At 46.0% G+C, this 24,771-nt stretch overlaps 1 protein-coding gene across 1 annotated transcript in view; it reads right to left on the bottom strand.

Annotated features, from left to right (window-relative positions):
- Positions 1-370: 370 nt before the first annotated feature.
- Positions 371-24,771, bottom strand: part of LOC141060779 (aspartate aminotransferase, cytoplasmic-like) — a 56,993-nt gene continuing 32,592 nt past the window's right edge. The window contains exons 5-10 of the mRNA XM_073557133.1: positions 18,835-18,947; positions 14,287-14,388; positions 13,856-14,006; positions 7,351-7,516; positions 6,686-6,828; positions 371-4,884 (exon numbers count right to left, since the gene is read on the bottom strand). Of these exons, the coding sequence (XP_073413234.1) occupies positions 4,745-4,884; positions 6,686-6,828; positions 7,351-7,516; positions 13,856-14,006; positions 14,287-14,388; positions 18,835-18,947 (815 nt within the window). The 3' untranslated portion in view covers positions 371-4,744. The remainder of the gene's footprint in view (positions 4,885-6,685; positions 6,829-7,350; positions 7,517-13,855; positions 14,007-14,286; positions 14,389-18,834; positions 18,948-24,771) is intronic.

The following is a 24,771-nucleotide window of genomic DNA, read 5'->3' as shown; positions in this document are numbered from 1 at the left end:
AACCCCATATAGAGTGGAAGAGGCCCCGGAACTGATCACCAACCTACATGTAATGAAGAATAGAAGGTACTGGGAGCTGGAGGCCCGTTCAGGTGTAGTAACCCCATATAGAGTGGAAGAGGCCCAGGAACTGATCACCAACCTACATGTAATGAAGAATAGAAGGTACTGGGAGCTGGAGGCCCGTTCAGGTGTAGTAACCCCATATAGAGTGGAAGAGGCCCAGGAACTGATCACCAACCTACATGTAATGAAGAATAGAAGGTACTGGGATCTGGAGGCCCGTTCAGGTGTAGTAACCCCATATAGAGTGGAAGAGGCCCCGGAACTGATCACCAACCTACATGTAATGAAGAATAGAAGGTACTGGGAGCTGGAGGCCCATTAGGGTTTAGCAACCCCGTATAGAGCGGAAGAGTCACAGGATTGCAAAGAAGCAGATGATGAAACTGATCACTAACCTACATGTAATGAAGAATAGAAGGTCCTGGTATCTGGAGGCCCATTAGAGTGTCGCAACCCCGTATAGAGCAGAAGAGTCACAGGATGGGAAAAAAGCAAAGGATGAAACTGATCAGTAACCTACATGTAATGAAGAATAGAAGGTACTGAGATCTGGAGGCCCGAGATCTGGAGGCCCATTAGGGTGTAGCAACCCCATATAGAGTGGGAGATGCACAAGATGGCAAAGAAGCAGATGATGAAACTGATCACCAACCTACATGTAGTAATGAATAGAAGTTACTGGGATCTAGAGGCCCACTAGGGTGTAGCAAACCCGAATAGAGTGGAAGATATTCAGGAAAATAAACATTTAGTGTAGTCTGCCATGGTTAACCAGCAGCTCCTATGGACTGTCCTGAAACATACTCTACGGCATTCTCATTTATTACTAATGTGCCTGTTGCTGCGGCTGAAATTGGAACTTGTCTTAAGAAATGTTCCTCTGTGATTGTCAGCCGTGTAACCATCAGGTTTAAGTACCACCATCAGCCCTTTTACATCTGCGGCTTTAAGTAAAGTTTACTTCTGTTTTTACAACACCACTGCAGCTTTCTTGCATGTTTCCTCTCCACATCACCATCATGGGGTACACCATTGACAATCCGGCCATGAGGGAACAGTAATGCTAGCATCACACCCGCACATTCACAACCATGTGCCCATCACTGCATGACTTTGTAGGGAAGGTGACCTGACGGACGGACGTGTCAGAATAGAGAAAGATAGGTTTGCACTGTTTAGACAGGTGTCAGTTACTACACTGGGGAAACAGCTAGGAAAGTGTAGTGGACGTGCAGTACCTTAGGTTGACCATTAGATGGCAGGGAGGAGTGTGAGCAAAGGACTTGACATCAGCTTAGGGCTTTAGAAACCGTTGGTCATGGGGGGCGGAGTTACAGTGACAGGGGACCGGGAGAGATATAAATACTGAGGGAGGGTTCCAGAAAGTTCCAGTCCCCAGGGGGAGCTCAAGTGACAGGAGGACTACAACAGTCTGGGCACTCTGAGGAAAACCAAACCAGGGGGACTGAGGAGAGAGAACGTCAGGGGGGTGGTCCTGACAGGAAAGTACCGCAGAATAGACGAGGCATCGAGGTAAAGCATATCGTACTGAGAGAGTCTACTGTTCAGTAAAAATACTGTTGGTTACAGGCCTAGGGCGGCCACAGTGACGGATCTGACAGGAGTGTCAACAAGTGAAGAGGGGACGGTGTACGCATACACGTCCCCAGTGTAAAGTACGGTGTGTGGGAAGCGGCTCTGGAAACGGAGGGCCAACAAGTAAAGCGAAGTAAAGTGCATTGCATTGAAGTGCGGTGTACTGCAGAGGCTGTCAAGTGGGCGGCCAGAGAATAAAGCTTGGACCTGTTGCACCCGACATTTGCCTCCATTGTGTCTCTGTTACATCTCTGCGCGGTATAAAGAGGGAGCACCCCCCAGCTTGGCCCAACTCTACATTTGGCGTAGTCGGCAGGATCGCCGCCGCTAATACGCTATCTTCTGTGGCAGGCCTGCATCTGAAGGACTGAGAAAAACTTGGGCTGCTCTATTTTGGATTATAAACACCTGTGGACTACCAATTACTGACCTGTGGATTACATATTGGGACGCTGTGGCGGATCTGCGTTGCTGCAGAAGATCCAAGGCAGCAGCTGATTCTGCCCAAGATGGCGGTATTACTCCAACGCAGGAGAGAGGTCTGGGTGTTTGCCATGGTTCCGGATGGACTGGGGCCCCCTCCAACGTGCTCCTGGGGGAAACGATATGTGCCAGGAGGCCTCGGGCGCCTGGAGTGGCGATGGCATCGGGAGATCGAGACCCGCTGGGAGTAATGGACAGTCTTCCAGATCTCAGGCGGAGAAGAGTGGTTGCGGACCCTACAAGAGCGACCACCAAAGACATCACCAGAAAGCCTCCCCACGGACCCCCTGAGCCTGGAGGCCAGCCCCGCCGGACGGCGGGGTGAAGAACAGAGACTGCGGGAGAAGCCGCGGGAAGATGTGACAGAGTCTGCGACGTCGGGGAAGGTGAGAGTTCCCCCCGGCTCTGCCAGCGGCTCTGCAAGAAGTCCCTGCTACTCAGCCGCAGAACGCGGCCCCCTGTGTATCCGAAAGTCTGGCCAAGGAGGCCCTTCCTGTTTACGCTGAGCTGAGCAGGGCCTCCGTTACCGTTCCTGATTCATCATGCCCGGTGGCGCGTCTGGTGTCGCCGGTGCAGAGACTGTCTACAAAAGGCGCTGCTGCGTGTCCCCTGCGGGTAGCGACCTCATTCCCGGAATCGGCAGCTACTCCTGCTCCGTCTGGAACTCCGGGTGCGGCCTATCCCACGTTGGAGCCGGCTGCGGCCTATGTGTCAGGCCCTGTGGCCCAATCTGCGAGAAATCCGGCTGTCACTGCCCGCACCCCGGCCCCAGCGGCTGCTGGGCCGCTGACATCATCAGCCGCCTCTGCCCCGCCGTCATCCTTGGTTAAGTCCCGCCCACCGGACTCCAGGGCTCGTACCGGACCCTCTGTTTGGGTCGCAGGAGTTATAAAGATGAAGAAGGCCAGGGAGCAGGAAGTCTGGAACCTGCTCCATGAGGGGGGAGAGGCTGGCATGGCGGCTGCATGATCCCCGGGACGGCTCGTTTATACTAACTTGCAGAAAGGGACACTTCTTGCATCCTGGGAGCGCCACGGTTGTGGTGTCCCTTGCTACCAGCCACCAGGAGATGGCTTGAACTGTTGGGAATTCGCTATCTGCATAACGGTGTAATTGGGACAGTTTGCGTCCAGGTTAAAAGAAAAATGTTTTTCTTGTTATAAGTGTTGAAATTGGTTTGCCTGACATAGCGGGGATGCAAAAAGAAAAGTGCCAATGTTAAAGGAAAGGGGACAGAGTAGTCCTCCTGTCACTTGAGCTCCCCCTGGGGACTGGATGACAGAGTTCCCTGCAAACTGCACATGTTAAACAAGAAATTTTGCAGTTTATCCCTTATTAAACATCCTCTCCATCCTCAAAGACAGAGGTATTTTTTACTTTGTAGGATAAGGTGGTGGCCGGAGCTATTTACTCTTCTTGGATCCGGCCAGCTTAAGTGTCTCTACTCAACTTCCATACTGCAGAGGCAAAACTGCCTTTGTTAACAGCATGGGCGAGCACAAAGTTTGGGCTGGTGGTGCAGCCATTTCTCCAGCCCAAATTGTCAATCTTCAGGAGCGTACTGCTTTCCTACGGTAACGAAAAAGCCAGGAAATGGGGGGGGGGGGGGCGCTCCTGAAGATAGGCACATGAGAGAAACCTGGCAGTGCCACCACAGGGAAAGTTAAGCACTATAGCATTCCTACCGAAACCATGAGCTGTTCATGGGGAGCCACAATGGGGGACAATACATTGTATGGGGCCAGAAAGGAGAAAATTATTACTATATAAGGGCCACAATGAGGATATTATTAATGTAGGTATTTAGTCACAATGACGGATAGTATTATTCCATAGAGGCAATAATGGGTAACATTACTGATCTAGGTGGCCACAATGGGGGAATTAGTGTATGAGGGCCATAATTGGGGACATTATTAGTGAAATGGCCCTAATAGAGAGACATTATTGGTGTATGGGGCCACAATGGAAGGATTTATTAGTGTATGGGGTTAATAATGCAGGACATTATTAATTTGCATGGCAATAATGAAAGGCATTATTTATGTAAGGGCCATAAAGGGAGACACTATTGATGTATGGAGTCAAAATGAAGGACATTATGACTAACTGGGGGCTACAATGGGTAAATTATAAGTGTATTGGACTACAATAGGGTATAATATTATTATAAGGGAGACAATGTTTTACATTATTAGGGTATGGGGTTAATAATGGGGGACACTAATGGTGTATGAGCCCCAATAAGGGACATTATTGGTGTATAAGGCCATAATGGTGGACATTTTTAGTTTATAGGGCCACAATTGGGGACATGTATAAGAGCAGCAGGGAAAACTTAATGATATAATGCAGGTTCTAAGGAGGCACTGTTGGGTCTAAGATACAAGCTGCTGAATAGAGCGAATCTAAATTTCACTGAGATACTCTTGTCAAGGAGAGGATCAAGTTGGTGCACCCCCAACGGGAGAGCCAAATGCTGATTTATAATCAGATTACTGCCCCCTCAAAAAAGTCTTTAACCTTAAGGATCTAATAATTGGCCTTCTGATCTCGGTCTTGTGAGACTCCTGAGGTCCTGGCAGATATTTGCTGGAAGCTAATTCTCATCCATAGTAACGTCATGTATGGCCTGTGTGACATAATCCAGATTATTTGCATTGAGGCCTGAGATATTCAGCTGTCCGTGAGCTGCTAAATAGACGTGCTTCTCTTTAGCCAGGATGTCCAATTGATTCACTGACGTGAGAGAAAAATACAAATTGTTTACACTTCTGGAAGACAGACAAGGAAATATGGAAATGTGGCAATAATTAACATTATATAAGGAAATTGTACTTAATTCCAGTTCTTAAACAAGCTATCCTCCCATTTTTTTCTATCCTCTGAATACATTGCAATCGTCATATTATATAGCACTGTGTACTTACAATTGCTCATTTTGCCTTTCTACCCAGCTAATTCTTCTCTTTTCTCTGCTCTATGTAGAAACAAGAAGTCTCTTGTCCCTGCATGAATCATTCCCCTCTTCACCTCCTGACCCACCTGCGTCACCCTCCATGCTGCCAGGAAAAATTGACCTCCCGTTTCTACATACAAGGATTCAGCTAGTTAGTTTGTAATCACGTGATGCCATAGACCTAATGAGAAAGAGAAGACTTAATTTAGTAGAAAGGCAAAATGAGCAATTGTAAGAACACAGTGCTGTATAATATGATGAATGCTTCTTTAAAAAAAAAAATCTCCAATTTGACTCTGAACAGACATTCGTCTTGGTAGAAGACGCAGGCATGGTTTACTAATTTTGAACAACCTCTTGAAAACAGGCCAACAAGATGAACCTATTCTTTAACTTCTGAAGGACTGGGCAATTTGTTAATTTTTTTTGTTTTTTTCACTTTCATTTTTTCCTCCCTTTTGTAAGGACTATGACTGTTATTTTTCCATCTATAGAGCTGCATTATGACTTTTTGGAGCGCCTATCTGACTTTTTGATCTTTTTTTATATTATGTTGTAGTTTGGGAAGTGATGTGACCAAAAAACAGAAATTCTGCTGATTTTAATTTTTTAAAAAACTTTTCAGTATACAACGTGTGGGATAAATAGTCATATATTTAATTAGTACTGACAATTATACAGGTTCTTTTGTCCACAGGAGACTTTAAAGTGACGGAGGAGGCAGGGAGAAGTGGTCGCAGCTTCTATCACTGCCTCCTCACTTCTCTCACCACTGTCTCTTTGACTAAAATGAGACATGACAGAGGCACAAGAGGTAAGGGGGCCCATTTCCACTTCCAATGCAGGTGGAATTGTGAATTATGGTGAGAAATTGAACTGCAAATGGCCCATATATTCTTCTAGCTCAGGGGCCCTCTTTTAGCTGTCTGCCACTGAACATGAAAGACACAGAGGCCTTCAGTGGTCCAGCCATGGCAGCCCATCGGCACCACATGCGTAGAGTTCAAGGTTGCCAATGAGACCAGTTCCTACTTTCCCTAATTCCTTTTTCAAAATTGACAGCATCAAAAATGGTAATCAGATCTAGCTACGATCATAGCACTTACTCTCATATGCCAGCTGTACAACACAGTCGGCACCTGCCCTGTTTGGACGGGACTGCTGCACAGTGGCAGTCATCAAGGAGATAACCTGACCTTCGATAATATGATAACATTAAAAAGACTGTCTGTTTTTAAAATTGGTGGCCTATACTTAGAAAAAAGATCAATTTTAGAAATGTGGAGGCTGAGTGTTGAGTAACCAATCTTTTTAGTGGGCCGCGTAACTCGAACAATCACCGCTTCCTCCTCATTTACCACGCACAGCTCCGTACATCTTGTAGTGCCTTTACCTAGTATTAAAACTTCTTACTATTCCAGAAAATGAGGCTGAGTTCTGATTACAACAGCACCACTATTTTTAGGATCAGATGATGGTGCCAAGAGTCCTGCAGATCTAAATTTTTAGAATAGGCCACTAATAATCACAAATGTCACTCACGTTAAAGCAACATAAAAAAGCTATCATTCAGCTACTTACAGGTTAACCCTGTAAAAGCAAAGACACCCGCCTGCTCGGTGATATGCTCCCAAGATTTTAGGGTCTCCAAAAGTCGTAGCTTCTCTCTAATTTTCTCTCTGATAATCATGAGGCGCCTTACAGTCATTTTTAGACTGTCCTTCCTATGACAAGGAAAAAAGTTATTAAATAGGAGAAATGCTCTGAGCATGATGTACACCCTAGATCTGTAATACAGGTCATAGGTAAATACGATTTTGGTGGGAGAAGGAATCCTGAGTATCGTCTGAACCTATAGGAGAAGGATTTAATGGTTCTGCTTTCAGTCAAGAATGGCCGTCATCTACAGATAGACACTGGAGTTCATCCAAATGAATGAAAGCCCCATGATATTTGTTTCCCAACAGCGCCATTACAGGCAAAATGAGAATTTCGATAGAGGATTATCTTCTAGTATCATTATCAGAGGGGCTTTAATATGAACAGTTGCCAACTATCCCGGAAATTCTGAGAAACCTCAACCGAAGGTTATGTAAACCTTGGCCAAAAGTGAGAGTTCAGGGGTGGAACTCAAGATGGAGATGCATGAGTGGGGTTAGTGCAGGACTTAAACACCTCAGAAATGTTGGCAGTTGCCTCAACATTCAACATGGAACAAGATAAATCATTGTAACCAAACATCTTACCATTCTACGTAGAGCAATGGATTATTCAGCACCGTTGCCACAACCCGTGAACCCATACATGGTGGCATTGACCATATTTCACGTGCAAGATTTTCTAGCTGGGAGCGAACACGGATAAGAACTTCATTGCTGTTCATAACGATTAACAGATTCCCGATTCTCTCACCTGCAGATCAGCAAATAACACACAGAATATTTTACTGAACTCATGATAACCATCCATTAATACCCAATTTCATAGCATAGGCAATGACTTCCTGATCACTGGGGGTCCGATCACTGTCCGATCCTAAAATTGAGGCTTTGGAACTCCCAGAATGGGGATTTGCAGTCCTGCACGGAGCATAGGTGCATACGCTTGGCCTCCAATCTATTCATTGCCTGTGGAACAGCTGGAAATAGCCGATCTTTGCCCTTGACATTTCACTAGATTATAAATATAGCAGAGGTCCATTCACGAGGGGGCTGCAAAGTCCTATTCTTGGAATTCCAAAGAAACCTTCTCAGGATTGCTGGGGTCCAGTAGTCAGCAGATCCCCAGCAATTAGCCATCATAACATTTAACCCCACTACGACATATGATATACAGTTACGTCATGTGGAGTGCCCCTGGCATTGATGCTGGTTAGCAGGCCAAGCATACATTTTTGCAGGCAGATGATAGCTGAATTATTCAGCCATCATCTGCCTCCAACAGCGGCTGTTCACCTGTTAAATGGCGATGTGAACTTCTGACAGCAGCATTCACCGACAGAAAAGCACATCATTCCATGCACCCATCGCCCTACCTGTGACGTGATCGCGGGGCGCCGATGGGTTGCCATGACAGTCGGCGGTCTGCTGAAGACCTCCATGATTATCATGACAATTCTCCTGTGAAAGCCAGCCTTTATATGATGTTCATAAGAGATGGTGATTTTAGATATATATATATAGCAAGGAGGATCCACTGCTATGTACACTGTGTGCAGAATTATTAGGCAAATGAGTATTTTGATCACATCATCCTTTTTATACATGTTGTCCTACTCCAAGCTGTATAGGCTTGAAAGCCAACTGCCAGTTATGTAAATCAGGTGATTTGCATCTCTATAATGAGGAGGGGTGTGGTCTAATGACATCAACACCCTATATAACGTGTGCTTAATTATTAGGCAACTTCCTTTCCTTTGGCAAAATGGGTCAGAAGAAAGATTTGACGGACTCTGAAAAGTGAAAAATTGTGAGATGTCTTGCAGAGGGATGCAGCAGTCTTGAAATTGCCAAACTTTTGAAGCGTGATCACCGAACAATCAAGCGTTTCATGGCAAATAGCCAACAGGGTCGCAAGAAGCGTGTTGATAAAAAAAGGCGCAAAATAACTGCCCATGAATTGAGGAAAATCAAGCGTCAAGCTGCCAAGATGCCATTTGCCACCCGTTTTGCCATATTTCAGAGCTGCAACGTTACTGGAGTATCAAAAAGCTCAAGGTGTGCCTTACTCAGGGACATGGCCAATGTAAGGAAGGCTGAAAAATGACCACCTTTCAACAAGAAACATAAGATAAAACCTCAAGACTGGGCCAAGAAATATATAAAGACTGATTTTTCTAAGGTTTTATGGACTGATGAAATGAGAGCGACTCTTGATGGGCCAGATGGATGGGCCCGAGGCTGGATCAGTAAAGGGCAGAGAGCTCCACTCCGACTCAGACGCCAGCAAGGTGGAGGTGGGGTACTGGTATGGACTGGTATCATCACAGATGAACTTGTGGGACCTTTTCGGGTTGAGGATGGAGTGAAGCTCAACTCCCAGACCTACTGCCAGTTTCTGGAAGACACCTTCTTCAAGCAGTGGTACAGGAAGAAGTCGGTATCGTTCAAGAAATACATGATTTTCATGCAGGACAATGCTCCATCACATGCATCCAAATACTCCACAGCGTGGCTGGCCGGTAAAGGTCTAAAAGAAGAAAAAATAATGACATGGCCCCCTTGTTCACCTGATCTGAACCCCATAGAGAACCTATGGTCCCTCATAAAATGTGAGATCTACAGGGAGTGAAAACAGTACACCTCTCAGAACAGTGGCAGGGAGGCTGTGGTGGCTGCTGCACACAATGTTGATCGTAAACAGATCAAGCAACTGACAGAATCTATGTGTCATGGTCACGTATGTCAGGACGCAGCTGATGTCGCAAGGCGAACCCATAACACATGTGACCCTGGATACACCGCCTCCAGTGGGGCGAATTTAAATAATAAAGCGTACAGGTGGATACGCCGCCTCCACCTGGCGGATTTAGGTATTACACGCCATGCATACATATATCTGGAAACACCGCCTCCAGTAAGGCGCATTTAAATAATAAGGGGGGAACCTGGGTAACTTTAACAATGGTGGGCCCTGCGATAGGGAATGGGGAAATGGAGATCTCCTGCACTCCCCTGAGCCAGTGTCCCTACACTCCTCACATTCCCTAAACAGGCTCCGCACCTGTCGCCGCACGCGTACCTTAACGCCCTTGCTCGCCCTGACCCTAAACCCTCACTAGGGAATGGGTCGGTGCGGAGACTAATCCCACCACTGCACTAATAACACACATGAGGAAAGAGACAATACAGGGGAAACACCACTTATCTTTGCTCTGTTGCGTGCGCTCCTAGCAACAGAGCCCACCACCTATGTGCATCTTCTCCTCCACCCTGATCCATCACATAACTGGATCTGTCACCATCGTGCAGCCTGGGAGCAGAGTCCATCACCACTTGCAGCAGTCCAGTACACAGAGTCCCAAGATGAGTCCAGCCTCTGCCAAGAATCCAAGCATGCTCGAGTCCAGTTCTCAGCAACCAAGTCGAACATGCTGAGTGCAACTCTCTTCCTAGTCGCCACTCCTCTAAGCCATGCCCGCACTTCCCGCCGACACCATAAACTGCGACTCCACCAAGCCATGCCAGTCCTTCCTGCAGACACCATTAGCTGGCACTCATCCTCTATGGCTGACTGCGCAGGACTCCTATCCCGCTCCATCCTTCCACCAGGCTCTCCAACAACTCAGAAAGAAATATCACCAGCGGTGAGTGAACCCCCTAAGCACACCTTTATAGGGAGTCACACCTGATCCCTAATTAAGTGCACATTAACCTAAACCTATGGTGCGATACCGCTAACCACCACCGGGGACAGTCAAAACACCTTTGAACTCAACCAAAGTAAAAAAAGTTCACTTTGTGCTTTTAATACCGCCAGATCCAACACTGGATCATGACACTATGGATGGAAGGCTTTTGAGTGTCATCGTAAGAAAGGTGGCTATATTGGTCACTGATTTTTTTGTCTGTTTGTTTTTGAATGGCAGAAATGTTTATTTCTAAATTTTGTGTCGTTATATTGGTTTACCTGGTGAAAATAAACAAGTGAGATGGGTATATATTTGGTTTTTAATAAGTTGCCTAATAATTCTGCACAGTAATAGTTACCTGAAAAAACAGATATCCTCCTAAGATAGCCAAATCTAAAAAAAAACCCACTCCAACTTCCAAAAATATTTTAGCTTTGCTATCTATGAGTCTTTTGGGTTGATTGAGAACATAGTTGTTGTTCAATAATAAAAAGAATCCTCTCAAATACAACTTGCCTAATAATTCTGCACGCAGTGTATAGTACAAGCAATCGGATGATCGCAGCTTCAAGTCCCCTAAGGGGACTAAGAAATACAGTAAAAGGTGGGAAAAAAAACATTTAAAAAAAATCAGAAAAAAAAATATGTGCAAATCCCCCCACTAAAAATAAAACTATAAATAAATAAACATAATTGGCATCGCTGCATTCATAAAAGTCAGATCAAAATGCTAGGTGAACAAAATATCGTATTTAACCCAAAATGATATCAATAAAAGCGTCAACTCGGCACACAAATAATAAGCTCTCTCCCAGCCCGAGAGCACGACGGAAATTGAAGCCATAAAAATATCTCAGAAAATGGCGACAGAAGCAAAATTTTTCTCTCTTTTTTTTTTATTACAAATTTCCAAAGTGAATTTTACCACTTGGAAAAAAAAAAAAAAAAAACCAGATACTGACCTGGAGCATCATATTGCCAGGTCAGTTTTACCATATAGTGATCATGGTAAATAAAAAAAAAACTAAAATACAATTGTGGAATTGCACTTTTTTTTCCAATTTCAACGCACTTGAAATTTTTTTCCTGCTTTCCAGTGGATCACATAATAAAAAGAATGCTATCATTCAAAAATACAACTCAACCTGGAAAAACACAAACCCTCGTACGGAAAATTAAAAAATGTATAGCTCTCGGAAAAAGCGAAAACGAAAAAAAAAACGGAATTTAGCCCGGTCATGAAGTGGTTAAGGTTTTTTTTTTTTCAATTGGGGCTCTGTAGAATAAAAGGCAAATATTTCAATTGGTATTTCTGCCACCAGATGGCACTGCAAACATTGCAATCCATGTTTCTGTCACCAGATGGCAGCATTGTGATTTCAGATTGCAGAAATTGTAGTTTTGTCATCTTCTTTTAGGGCAGACAATGGAGTCGTGATCGTCTCCAAATTTTTTTTTTCAGGAGTTTGCATTAAAAGAATGGCAGCATGTAAACCAAAATGTAAAATGCATCCTGCATTTATAATTACAGCAGCAATTCATGAAAGCTTTTTTGGTGAGTTTTTTGAAGCAAAAGTTCACTAATTTTTGGGGGCACAATGTGAGACTGCTAAAAATATTTATAACTTTGGACTCTTTTTTTTTTATGCCATTTTCACCCAGATCCGACAAAGGTGATGCGACAACCGCTCATCAAAATAAAGACGAGTAGCGATGGTCGATGCAGAACAAAACCTACTCCAGCAGGGACTGGAGTAAGATTTTTGCCAATTCTCCTCGCTTCGTTCATTAATAGGCCAAGAACTATCCAAATTGTACAGGACCAAAAAAGTGTTGTGAACATATATACGCTCTAAAAACAATGTACTTTAATATACCTGATTAAAAAACACCAGTACCCATGTGGTGTAGAAATTAACGATAATCCAATGAGGGCCACCGTATTAAACAAATACCCTAAAATCCATTCTGATAGCACCAGCTATAGACGTATTAGCCCCTGCTTTTTGCCTGAGCTGATACTGCCTAACGGTTAGGATGGCACCCTAGCTCAAGCGGAAGGGCGCCCCGGCTCCTTGGCGGCTATTCCTCACTCTCCCTTCAGCGCCCTGATACAGTGAGCTAAAGACAGAAAATGAGTGACAGCCTATTCTAATACATCAATATCTCTCACGCATAAATTAATATATATAAATAGATGGATAAACTTATGATTAGCTGTAGAGACTGCCTCGACGCGTTTTGCCGACCGTTCGGTTCATCAGGAATCTCAGGTGATGCATAGTATAAATGATAACTGCAGATTCAGGATGAAAAAAATCACCGGCTGGACCATCTCAGCTTGGACCATCTTAGCCTGTGATTTTTTTCATCCTGAATTTGTAGTTATCATTTATATTATGTGTGATGGTTCTCAAGGGTGAACCCACTAGATCGTGGTAAGAGAACCTCCCCCGGGCGTGCGGACCAGGTGGACCACCCCTATACAGGGAGCGTTAGGGACAGGCCCAGGGGAAACTATTCACCATGGCAGCCGGTACCCGAGGAGGACAGAGGAGACACAGCAGGAGATAGGCAGGTGGACGGACGTGCAGGACCGGAACCAAGGCAAACAGAGGGGACGAAGACACTGGTTAGCAGGACTGGAACACCGGGTTGCGGGCCAGAGTATTCGGGCAGGCACGGCAGGAACGATGAGACACGGGCAGGACGAAGACACAGGCTGGGAGAGGACACGAGATGGCAGGCACTGAGAGAAACACAAGGAGCAGGTTAAACAGGATAAACAAGATAGGGGAAGGAGTAACGCAGTAGGGAGAACCGAGACGGCAGGCTGACAAGGGACCAGGGTCACTAGCTACACACGAGTGACGATCAGGCAGTGATCAGAGGGAGAGGCTGCCTCTTATAGAAGCAGGAGTTCCGGGTCAGGTCAGCAGGGTCATGGAGGTGGGGAGACGGCATGGCTTAGCCTGTGCTGTGATCTGGGGCGCGAGGTGCGCATGCGCCCCGGGTAGAGCACTGAGACCGCGGGGCTGAGGGCAGGAGTACAGGCGGACGCGCACCTGCTGCATGAGCACGCTGAGAGCGGCGGGCATGCCCGGAGGCCACGGGCAATGCGGAGGCCGAAATGGAAGCAGTGGCAGGAGCAGAGAGCGCGGTGGAGGCAGCGGGCGTGGGATCAGCGGGAGTGGTAAGCGTGACACTATGCATCACCTGAGATTCCTGATGAACCGAACGGACGGCAAAACGCGTTGAGGCAGTCTCTACGGCTAATCAAAAGTTTATCCATCTATTTATATATATTCATTTATGCGTGAGAGATATTGATGTATTAGAATAGGCTGTCATAATCCACATAATACCATATAATATACGAACCCTATTTCTTCTATACGCACCATATAATCCAAAACTTGAGGAGAACGACTGGGCACATAAGAGCTCGAAGTTTTCAGATACAAAGTAACGCACAGGCCAAGCATCTACATCCACATCTCCGGAGGCCAAGCCCTGATCTTTAAGATGGAAGAATGGGAACATGTTCTTTCTCTAAAATGAACATAAAAATACTTAACTAGAATTCAGAAAAATGGCACGAACCATAGAGGTGCACAGCTAGATACAAGCACAGCTATGATACCTGTACTCTAACTGAAACGAGCGCTGCAGCTGTGTGACAACCTCATCAGCACAGTTTTATATACAATTCACTGACACAGTAAGGTCTGTAATCAGCATGGACGTGAGCATCATTGCTTAGCACCCAGGCTGTTTTGCATAACCATCCCAGTGCCAACAGATGAAGGAAACGCAATACCCTCTCTCTCACCCTCATGACATCCGCTATCTGCTTCCAGTCACTGCTGCGGAGTTGTATTCCAGTTGGGTTGCAGGATGTTGGCAGCATAACAATAGAAAAGTCGGGGGACCCCTAAGAAAAAAAAAAACATTTATGGACACAATATTTAAAAGGGATTGTTAGACTTAGGCCGGGGTCAGACTTGCGAGAAACTTGGACGAGTCTCACACATAATAATAATAATAATAATAATAATCTTTATTTATATAGCGCCAACATATTCCGCAGCGCTTTACAGTTTAACAGTTCCAAAACACAAGTCATAAGTAACAACGTTAACAATACAGTAATTAAAGTAAAATAAGACGACCCTGCTCGGGAGAGCTTACAATCTACAATGAGGTGGGGGAGATACAAAGTACCGATGTGTATTTACAATGATGTATTTACAATGATGGTCCAGCCATCTTGAGAAGGTGGGGGACAGAGATAGTGAATGGGCTACATACTGACACTTGCACATAAAGTGACTCATTAGTGAACGTGATAGGCTGCTCTGAATAGATGTGTTTTGAGAGAGCGCCTAAAACTGTGCAAAGTGTGGATAGTCCTAATTTCTTGTGGTAGAGCATTCCAGAGGATTGGCGCAGCGCGGGAAAAGTCTTGGAGTCTGGAGCGGGAGGTGAGGATTAGTGCAGAGGTTAGTCGAAAGTATTTTGCAGAGCGCAGCGGTTGGCTAGGCCGATAGACAGAAATGAGGGAGGATATGTAGGGGGGTGCTGCACTGTGGAGAGCTTTGTGGGTGAGAACAAGTACTTTGAATTGGACCCTATAATGAATGGGCAGCCAATGTAAGGACTGGCGAAGAGCGGACGCGTCCGAGTACCGATAAGCCAAGTAGATGACCATGGCTGCTGCATTAAGTATGGAATGGAGAGGGGAAAGTCGAGTAGCGGGGAGGTCAATTAATAGAGCGTTGCAGTAATCCAGGCGGGAGTGGATCAATGCTACAGTGAGGGTTTTTGTTGTTTCCATGGTGAGAAAAGGGCGAATTCTGGAGATGTTCTTTAGGTGTAGGCGGCAAGAGCGGGCAAGACATTGTATATGGGATGTGAAGGAGAGGTCGGTGTCAAACATAACATCCAGACAGCGCGCCTGCTGCCGGGGTGTTATTATGGTGCCACCCACGGAGAGGGAAATGTCAGATTTAGGGAGGTTAGTAGATGGCGGGAGCAGAAGAAGTTCAGTTTTTGAGAGGTTAAGTTTTAGAATGTGAGCAGACATGACGTTGGAGACTGTGGACAGGCAGTCACTGGCATTCTGTAGTATAGCGGGGGTAAGGTCAGGGGATGATGTGTATAGTTGTGTATCATCAGCATAAAGATGGTACTGAAAGCCAAATCTGCTGATGGTCTGTCCAATTGGGGCCGTGTAGAGAGAGAAGAGAAGGGGGCCAAGGACTGAGCCCTGAGGTACCCCGACAGCGAGAGGAAGAGGAGATGACGTGGAGCCAGCGAACAAAACACTGAAGGAGCGGTCAGATAGATAGGAAGAGAACCAGGAGAGAGCAGTGTCCTTAATGCCTTGTGACTGGAGCCTATGGAGTAGGAGACGGTGGTCAACAGTGTCGAAAGCTGCAGAAAGGTCAAGAAGAATGAGCAGAGAGTGTTCACCGTTACATTTTGCTGTCAGAAGGTCATTGGTCACTTTGATGAGTGCAGTTTCAGTCAAATGTAGGGGTCGGAAGCCAGACTGTGAAGGGTCTAGGAGGGAGTGAGTGGAGAGGTAACGGGTAAGGCGGCAGTAGACTAGGTGCTCCAAGAGTTTAGAGATGAAGGGGAGATTGGAGACTGGTCTGTAGTTGTTTGTGCAGGATGGGTCGAGAGCAGGTTTCTTTAATAATGGAGTAATGATAGAGCGTTTGAAGGAGGATGGGAAAATGCCTGAGTTGAGGGAGAGATTAAAGATTGTAGTTAGGTGAGTTGTGATGACTGGAGAGAGAGACAGGAGGAGTTGTGAGGGAATGGGGTCGGCAGTGCATGTAGTTGGGCGAGAAGAAGAGAGGAGTCGGGAGACTTCTTCTTCTGTGATGGGATCAAATGTGGAAAGTGAGCCAGTGGAGATGCAGGAAGGGATGGGAGTCACAGCACTTGGTGGTTGGGAGCGGATTTCCTGACGGATATTATCTATTTTCTCTATAAAATGGGAGGCCTGGTCATTTGCACAAATGTCTGAGATAGGAGCTTGCGCTTTTGGCCTGAGGAGGGAGTGAAAGGTGTCAAAAAGGTTCTTGGGTTTGTTGGCTAGTGAGGAGATCAGGGTGGTGAAGTAGGTCTGTTTGGTGAGGTGAAGGGCAGAGTTGTAGGTTCTTAGCATAAATTTGAAGTGGATGAAGTCTTCTGGCGTGCGGGTTTTTCTCCATCGGCGTTCAGCACTCCTGGAGCATCTTTGGAGAAATTGAGTTTGCGATGTGAGCCAGGGCTGTTTTACTCTGTGTTTGGAGGTTCTGAGGGTGAGGGGCGCTACCTGGTCAAGGGTGGTTGTAAGAGTGTTGTTGTAGTGATGAACAGCCAGATCAGGACAGGAAAAAGAGGAGATTGGGGACAGGGAAGATTGTAGGGAGTCTGAAAGTGTTTGAGGGTTAATGGCTTGTAGATTTCTGAATGTGTGATAGGTAGGAGTGTGCTGTGGTGGGCGAGTATTTGTGAGCGTGAAGGAGAGAATGTTGTGGTCAGAGAGGGGAAGCAGTGAGTTATTTAAGTAGGACATTGAGCAAAGCCAGACAAAGACCAGGTCAAGGGTGTTACCGTCTTTGTGTGTCGCAGAGGTTGAGAGCTGTGAGAGGCCGAGAGAGGTGGTTAGTGATAGAAGCTGGGATGCAGATGTGGAAGTAGGGCTGTTAATGGGGATGTTGAAGTCTCCCAGGATAAGAGTTGGTAGTTCTGAGGACATGAAGTGCGGCAGCCAGGCTGAAAAGTGGTCAAGGAAGTGGGTGGGTGAGCCTGGGGGTCGGTATATGACCGCTACTCTGAAGGAGAGGGGACGGAAGAGCCTGATGGTATGGACCTCAAAAGAAGGGAATGAGAGTGATGGAACTGGGGATGACCTGGAAAGTGCATTGTGGGGACAGGAGTATGCCAACTCCACCACCAGGTCTGTTTGTGGGTCTCGGGGAATGAGTCAATTGTAGCCACCATAGGAAATGGCAGCAGGAGAGACAGTGTCAGAATCCTGAATCCAGGTTTCAGTGAGGGCCAACAGATTAAGAGAGTTGTACCCGGCACTGCCGCCGACACTCAGATCAGAGAGTTCAGCTGCAAGTATTTCTATGCAGCTGAACACTCCGATCCGAGTGCTGGCGGCAGTGCTGGGTATTGACGTGAGAGACGAGAGACTCGTCCGGGTTTCTCGCAATTCTGACCCCGGCCTTAGAAAACTCATTAGAGAATTTTTAGTTGATAGAGGGATACCCACCACGCTCTCTCTCTCTGGAGGACTTGGCACATATTTGCAATTCAATGAGTACTATGTAATACTTTATTTCTCCTGTGGGGGAGCTGCAAGGAAACTAAATGCTTACAGCAATGTTACCTGCAGTTTACAGCTAATTATGTAGAATCAAAGCAAATGACCAGTTTAACAAACCTACACTGCCCCTTTATATGCTCACTGTGTCAACAAACTTTCCAGAAATCAATAGTATGAGAAAATACTGGATAAAAAAATTTGAACCACTAATCAACCACTTCTCATCCTCCTAACTCCTGTACTTGTCATTAACTTGGAAAAACAATTAGACTCGCCCTTGGTCCAGGCAGGAATAACTGCCAGCAAACTAATAAAAGAGGCAAAGACACTATATATTTATTTCCGGTGTTTTATCTCAATTCTGAGCTGGATTCACAGCTACACAGCTCTGCACTACTGTTATATTGTCCTTCATACTGTTGATGCTCCTGGCTCTATGTGCTAGTAGACCAGGAATCCCTCATGTCAGTGTGTACCGTGTATGGGAGATATAATAGCAGCCAGTCTCCACTCATTAGCTCAGAAACAACTGAAAATTAGAGATACAGCCTGAAGCGGGGAAAACTGATGAGAAATGCATGATGTCAGTCATATAATACAAAGATATTAGTCCTCAAATACACGCATAACAGCTATTCTGGAAATTTACTCAGAAAAGATGGTAATGTCACGTGTTCAAGACGTTAAACTAGGAAAGCTGCACATTGTTTTCGATCAATTGTGACTAAAATATCAGCGTATATGCAAATTATTTATTTTACACACTTAGATAGCGCCATTAATTCCACAGCACTTTACAGACATAATCATCACTGTTCTCATTGGGGCTCACAGTCTAAATTTCCTAACAGTATGTCTTTGGAATGTGGGAGGAAACCGGAGAACCCGGAGGAAACCCACACAAACACAGGGAGAACATACAAACTCCTTGTAGATGTTGTCCTTGGTGGGATTTGAACTCAGGACCCCAGCGCTGCAAGGCTGCAGTGCTAACCACTGAGTCACTGTGCTGCCCATCAGAAACATATGTGAATGTTGCTGTCATGTTACCTCCAGATCTTCCAACATTTCTGGCAATGCCAGGCCCATATTGTTGACATCCCAAAACCGATATGGTCGTATATCTGATAATCCAGCGGACTCAAATATCCAGCGGTATCGGTCTACAGAAAAAACAAGAAAACCAGTCTCAAGGCTAAAAATCATCAATATATTGAATATAAGGCATAGAATTGCTGACCTTAGCATGTACCTTTTATGAACACACTTAAACAAGGACTTGGCTAAAGCGGGAGTAGAAGTAACAGTTGTTTGATGAAGAATGAAGAACCATGGATTTTGAGGGAGAGAGAATAAGGTCATATACATTTTTCAGGGCTATTGAAGACTTTGGAGTACTTTCAAGGCGCGAGAACTAATTTGCCGCAAATTGAATTTTCCAAGAAAATTCAGTGAACCTGGCAACTTTCGAAAGGTTCGTTCATCCCTAAAAACTGATCATAAATCATTTTTTATCATGAGAGTAAGATACCTTACACACCAAGGTCACATTAACTAGAGGTCTCACTCATGACCTCACTCACTCTTCCGCTGTTCCTTACAGTCTGTCCGCACACATTTGGCATCACAATAAAATATTGTGCCGCCCCATTGATGGCCGTCGTTATTACGTTAGTAGACAATGGAGGTGCCATCCTATACAATAACATTGCGTGTTATCCTGCGGAGCACCGGGCTGAACGGCAGCATATTTATATTTAGTCTGAATACCATCGGCCTATAGACCCCAGTAAGCTATACACCACTCGGCTCCTGTTTTTTCCTCCGGCTGCAGTAGCCCACCCAGCTCTTCCTGTTCTGACATAAGACAAGTTAAAAGGGAAGAAACTGAAGAAGGGGTAGCATTAACTACAATGAGGAAATGAATAAAAATAGACAAATGGTGATAGATTGTGAAGGTGGGCAGGGGTCCAGGCAGGCATTTAAGGGTCAGAAGAAAGAAAATTCACTGAGTGAAACCTCTCCCGGGAGCGGCTGGGATTGTTATTAGCGTGCCAAGGATAATTTGTTTAGAAATGCCAAGTTTAAAGGCCTCATTGGGAATATTGGGAAAGCGGAAACTCCAGTGTCATCACTGCAAAGTCTTTGTATGTAGGAGCATTCCTGACCATGTTAGATAACTACTAAGCCAGACCTCATAACAACGCGAGGAGCGGGGTTGGGTCATTTAGGTTATGTAACAGAACCCTGGTCATGAATCCATATACAATGTCACCGGCTGTGTTGTGAATAAGGTCAGTGGCGTAACTGGAGCCTTGTGGGCCCCCAGTGCAAAATCTCCAAAAGGGCCCCAACTATAACAGGTCTTTGTATTGGACTTATAGGAGCTAAAAAGGGGCCTTTGGTGCCCCCTAGACTCCAGGGCCCGGGTGTGACTGCACTTCCTGCACGAACTATAGGGTTACTTAGGCTGGCAGACAAAATGCCCAAGTACAACTTTTCTAACATCAGTTACAGTATATATTGTATTAATGTTTAAAGGGGTTGTATAGAGCAGTGGCATAGTGTGGTTTCCCTGTACCCAGGGCAAGGCAAGTATTTTGCACCCCTAACCATTGTACATAAAATTTTTAAAAAACATTTATTTTTGATTTTTTTTATTACTAATTTGTGGTTTATGTAACTCTATTATCCCAGCCTTAATCCTAACCATAGCTCTAATTTTAGCCCTAGCAGTAATCCTAGTCCTAAACTTAACCTTTTTTTAATCCTTACTTTAGTCTTAAAGCTAACCCTAGTCTTGAAGCTAACCCTAGTCCTAAAGATAACCCTAGTCCTAAAGCTAACCCTAGTCCTAAAGCTAACCCTAGTCTTGAAGCTAACCCTAGTCCTAAAGATAACCCTAGTCCTAAAGCTAACCCTAGTCCTAAAACTTACCCTAGTCTTAAAGCTAACCCTAGTCCTAAAGCTAACTCTAGTCCTAAAGCTAACAATAATCGTAAAGCTAATCCTAGTCCTAAAGCTAAACCTAGTCCTAAAGCTAACCCTAGTCTTAAAGCTAAACCTAGTCCTAAAGCTAACCCTAGCCCTAAAGCTAGCCCTAGTCTTAAAGCTAACACTAGTCCTAAAACTTACCCTAGTCTTAAAGCATACCCTAGCCCTAAAGCTAACACTAGTCCTAAAGCTGACCCTAGTCTTAAAGCTAGCCCTAGTCCTAAAGCAAACCCTAGCCCTAAAGCTAGCCCTAGTCTTAAAGCTAACACTAGTCTTTACTATAGTTCAAACTATAACCTTAGTTAGGATTAGAAAAAGTATATAAAAACTTAACCTTCATCATCGCAGCTGCATCTTAAGCAGAGTGCAGCCATCAAAATGAGTTTGAGACAGACTACTGTGCCCTGCATAGGCAGTGACCAATATGACACAGCTCTCAGTATGATGAAGTGAGCTTTGTCATCTTTGTTGTTGTCTATGCAGAGCACAGCAGTTGATGACAAACTCAGCTTGACTGCTGATCTCTGCATAGAAACCAGTGACACTGACTTAGATGTGAAAGCTTCCCTTGGCTGCTTTAAACATACTGTATATTTCTTACTCACTAGTTGGGCGCTCACTGCTCCCCTGTGCCTCGCCAAGTAGTAAAAGTGGGTTGTGGAAAGCAAAATTCATAGAGTTTGGTGCCTGAGAAAACAACCTCTGTTCCTTCCCGCTATGATTTGCTACTGGCCTAAGGAATAGAAAGCAATACTCTTCTAAACAATCCTCTGTTGCTCCAGTATAATGTGGCCCCTTCAAGCTCTACACTTTAGCCATCGTGATGACATCAAGAATTTCAAAATTAACACAGTAAACTTTCTGCAACAGGACTACCCAAAATTGCAGTGAGAAGTAGTACTCTAAAAAGCATAGCTCCCAACTGTCCCGGATCTGGTGGGACAGTCCCGTTTTTGTTTGCCTGTCCTGCTGTCCCAGGCAGGAGCTCATTTTTCCCGCATTGCACTGAGCCACCACGCCTGCCCATGCACCGACCCCATCCTCGCCCTCCCAGACAGACCCACCAGCCACCACAGCCCCTCACTGATAAATCCCTGCTCAGTGCGCACAGGACCTGTGATGAGGTCCCAGAAGGGGAGGAGTCAGGGGTCACAAGATCGGGGTCTCGGTCCGAGGCCCCTGAACATGTGACCCCTGACTACTCCCCTCCTGTGACCTCACACAGGTCCTGTGCGCAAAGCCCTCGGTGTATGCAGGACTCTGCTGTGCTGGTTGTCATCGTGCTGGAAAGGGAAGTATGTGTGGGGTCAGGAGGGGTTTACAGGGTGGATGGAGCTGCGTGTGTGTGCGAGTTGTACGGAGCAGAGCCGCGCATGTACGAGGTGTACAGAGCGGAGCCGCGTGTGTACGAGGTGTGCAGAGCAGCGTGTGTACGAGGTGTATGGAGCAGAGCCGCGTGTGTGCGAGGTGTACAGAGTGGAGATGTGTACGAGGTGTATGGAGTGGAGCCGCGTGTGTGTACGAGGTGTATGGAGCGGATCCGCTTGTGTACGAGGTGTACGGAACGGAGCCCTGTGTGTACAAAATGTACAGAGCTAAGCCGTGTGTTTGCGGAGCGGAACCATGTGTTTACGGAGCTGAGCCATGTGTGTACAAGGTGTACGGAGCAGAGCCACATGTGTACGAGGTGAATGGAGCAAAGCCGCATATGTACAAGGATTACGGAGTGGAGCCATGTGTGTACAAGGTGTATGGAGTGTGGCCACGTGTGTATGAGGTGTAAGGAGAGGAGCCGCGCGTGTACGAGGTGTACGGAGCGGAGATGTGTACGAGGTGTACGGAGCGGAGCCGCACGTGTACGAGGTCTGCGGAGCGGAGCTGCGCATGTATGAGATGTACAGAGCGGAGCCACGTGTGTACGAGGTGTACGGAGCGGAGCCGCGCATGTGCGAGGTGTACGGAGCGGAGATGTGTACGAGATGTAAGGAGCGGAGCCGCATGTGTGTACGAGGTGTACGCAGCGGAGCCGTGCGTGTACAAGGTGTACGGAGCGGAGATGTGTATGAGGTGTATGGAGCAGAGCCGTGAGTGTACGAGGTGTACGGAGCGGAGCCGCACGTGTACGAGGCCTACTGAGCGGAGCCGTGCATGAGGTGTATGGAGCGGAGCCCCGTGTGTACGAGGTGTACGGAGCGGAGCCGCGCATGTGCGAGGTGAACAGAGCGGAGCTGTGTGTGTACGAGGTGTACGGAGCGGAGATGTGTACGGAGCGGAGCCGCACATGTACGAGGTGTACGAAGCGGAGCCACGTCTGTATGAGGTGTATGGAACGGAGCCCTGTGTGTACAAAGTGTACGGCGCTGAGCCATGTGTTTGCGGAGCAGAGCAGTGTGTTTATGGAGCGGAGCTGTGTGTGTATGGGGTGTACGGAGCGGAGCCACGTGTGTACGAGGTGTTTGGAGCAAAACTGCATGTGTACAAGGTTTACGGAGTGGAACCATGTGTGTACAAGGTATACAGAGCGTGGCCGCATGTGTACAAGGTGTACGGAGCAGAGCCGCATGTGTACGAGGTTTATGGAGTGGAGCCATGTGTGTACTGAGTGAAGCTGTGTGTGTGCGCAGTGTACGGTGTGAAGCCGTGTGTGTACGAGGCATAAAAAGTGGAACTGTGTGTGTATGAAGTGTGCGCAGCCATGCGTGTACAAGGTGTATGATGGGGAGCATTCATACCTCCCAACCATCCCAGATCCAGCGGGACAGTCCTGATTTTGAGAGTCTGCCCCACTACCCCGGCCAGGAGATTACTTTACCCGTGGACATAGGAGTACACGGCAGAGCCCCAAGGAGCACTTAAAAACTCGCACGTGACGTTCCATCGGAATTGACGTGCAGGAAGCTGACCGGAAATGAGGTAATTTAGGGAGAAGATTGTGACGGAACCATGGAGGCACTTCAGGGAATGCTTCAGATCCTTCACCGTGTCCTCCTCTAACAGCGCAGACAGCGGGATTGCCTTGGACTCGGGGATGTTGGCCATGTGAGCGGATCATGATATGTCCTGCACCAGGAGGTTCAGGTGGGCATTACAATGTGAGCCGGACTGGTATAGTATCTTTATAGAATATTTATTTCTTTCTCTCTGTGTTTCTTTCTCTTTCTGTTCTTTCTTTCTGTCTCTGTTCTTTCTTTCCCTTCTTTCTTTCTCTTTCTCTCTGTTCTTTCTTTCGCTCTGCTCTTTCTTTGTCCTTTTTCTCTCTCTAATCTTTCTCTCTCTAATCTTTCTCTTTCTTTCTCTCTGTTATTTCTTTCTCTCTGTTCTCTTTCTTTCCCCTTTCTTTCTTTCTCTCTCTATTCTTTCCCCTCTTTCTTTCGCTCTCCCTCTCTGTTCTTTCTTTCCCCTCTTTTTCTCTCTCTGTTCTCTTTCTTTCCCCTCTTTCTTTCTCTTTCGCTCGCTCTCTGTTCTTTCTTTCCCTGTTGTTTCTTTCTCTCTATCTATCCTTCTGTTCTTTCTCTCTGTTCTTTCTTTCCCTGTTGTTTCTTTCTATCTTTCTGTTCTTTCTTTCTCTTTCTTTCTTTCTCTCTGTTTCTTTCTTTTCCCCTCTTTCTTTCTTTTTTCTCTCTGTTCTTTTTTCCCCTGTTTCTTTCTCTTTCTTTCTCTCAGTTCTTTCTTTATCTTTCTTTTTCTCTCTCTCTTTGTTCTTTCCCCTCTTTCTTTCTTGCTTTCTTTCTCTCCCTTTTCTTTCTCTCTCCCTCTCTGTTCTCTTTCTCCTTTCTTTTTCTCTCTCTGTTCTTTCTTTCCCCTCTTTGTTTCTCTCTCACTTTGTTCTTTCTTTCCTCTTTCTTTCTCTCCCTGTTCTTTCTTTCTCTCTCTGTTCTTTCTTTCCCCTCTTTCTTTCTGTTCATTTTTTTTCTTTCGCTCTCTGTTCTTTCTCTCTCCCTCTTTGTTCTTTCTTTCTTTCTTTCTTTCTTTCCCCTTTCTTTTTTTCCTCTC

Source organism: Dendrobates tinctorius, unplaced genomic scaffold (genome assembly GCF_039654945.1).
Source record: "Dendrobates tinctorius isolate UK_male_01 unplaced genomic scaffold, ASM3965494v1 ptg000245l, whole genome shotgun sequence".
Lineage (NCBI taxonomy): Eukaryota > Metazoa > Chordata > Amphibia > Anura > Dendrobatidae > Dendrobates > Dendrobates tinctorius.
The sequence above is the reverse complement of the archived record's forward strand: the minus strand, read 5'-3'. Positions and strand labels throughout refer to the sequence as shown.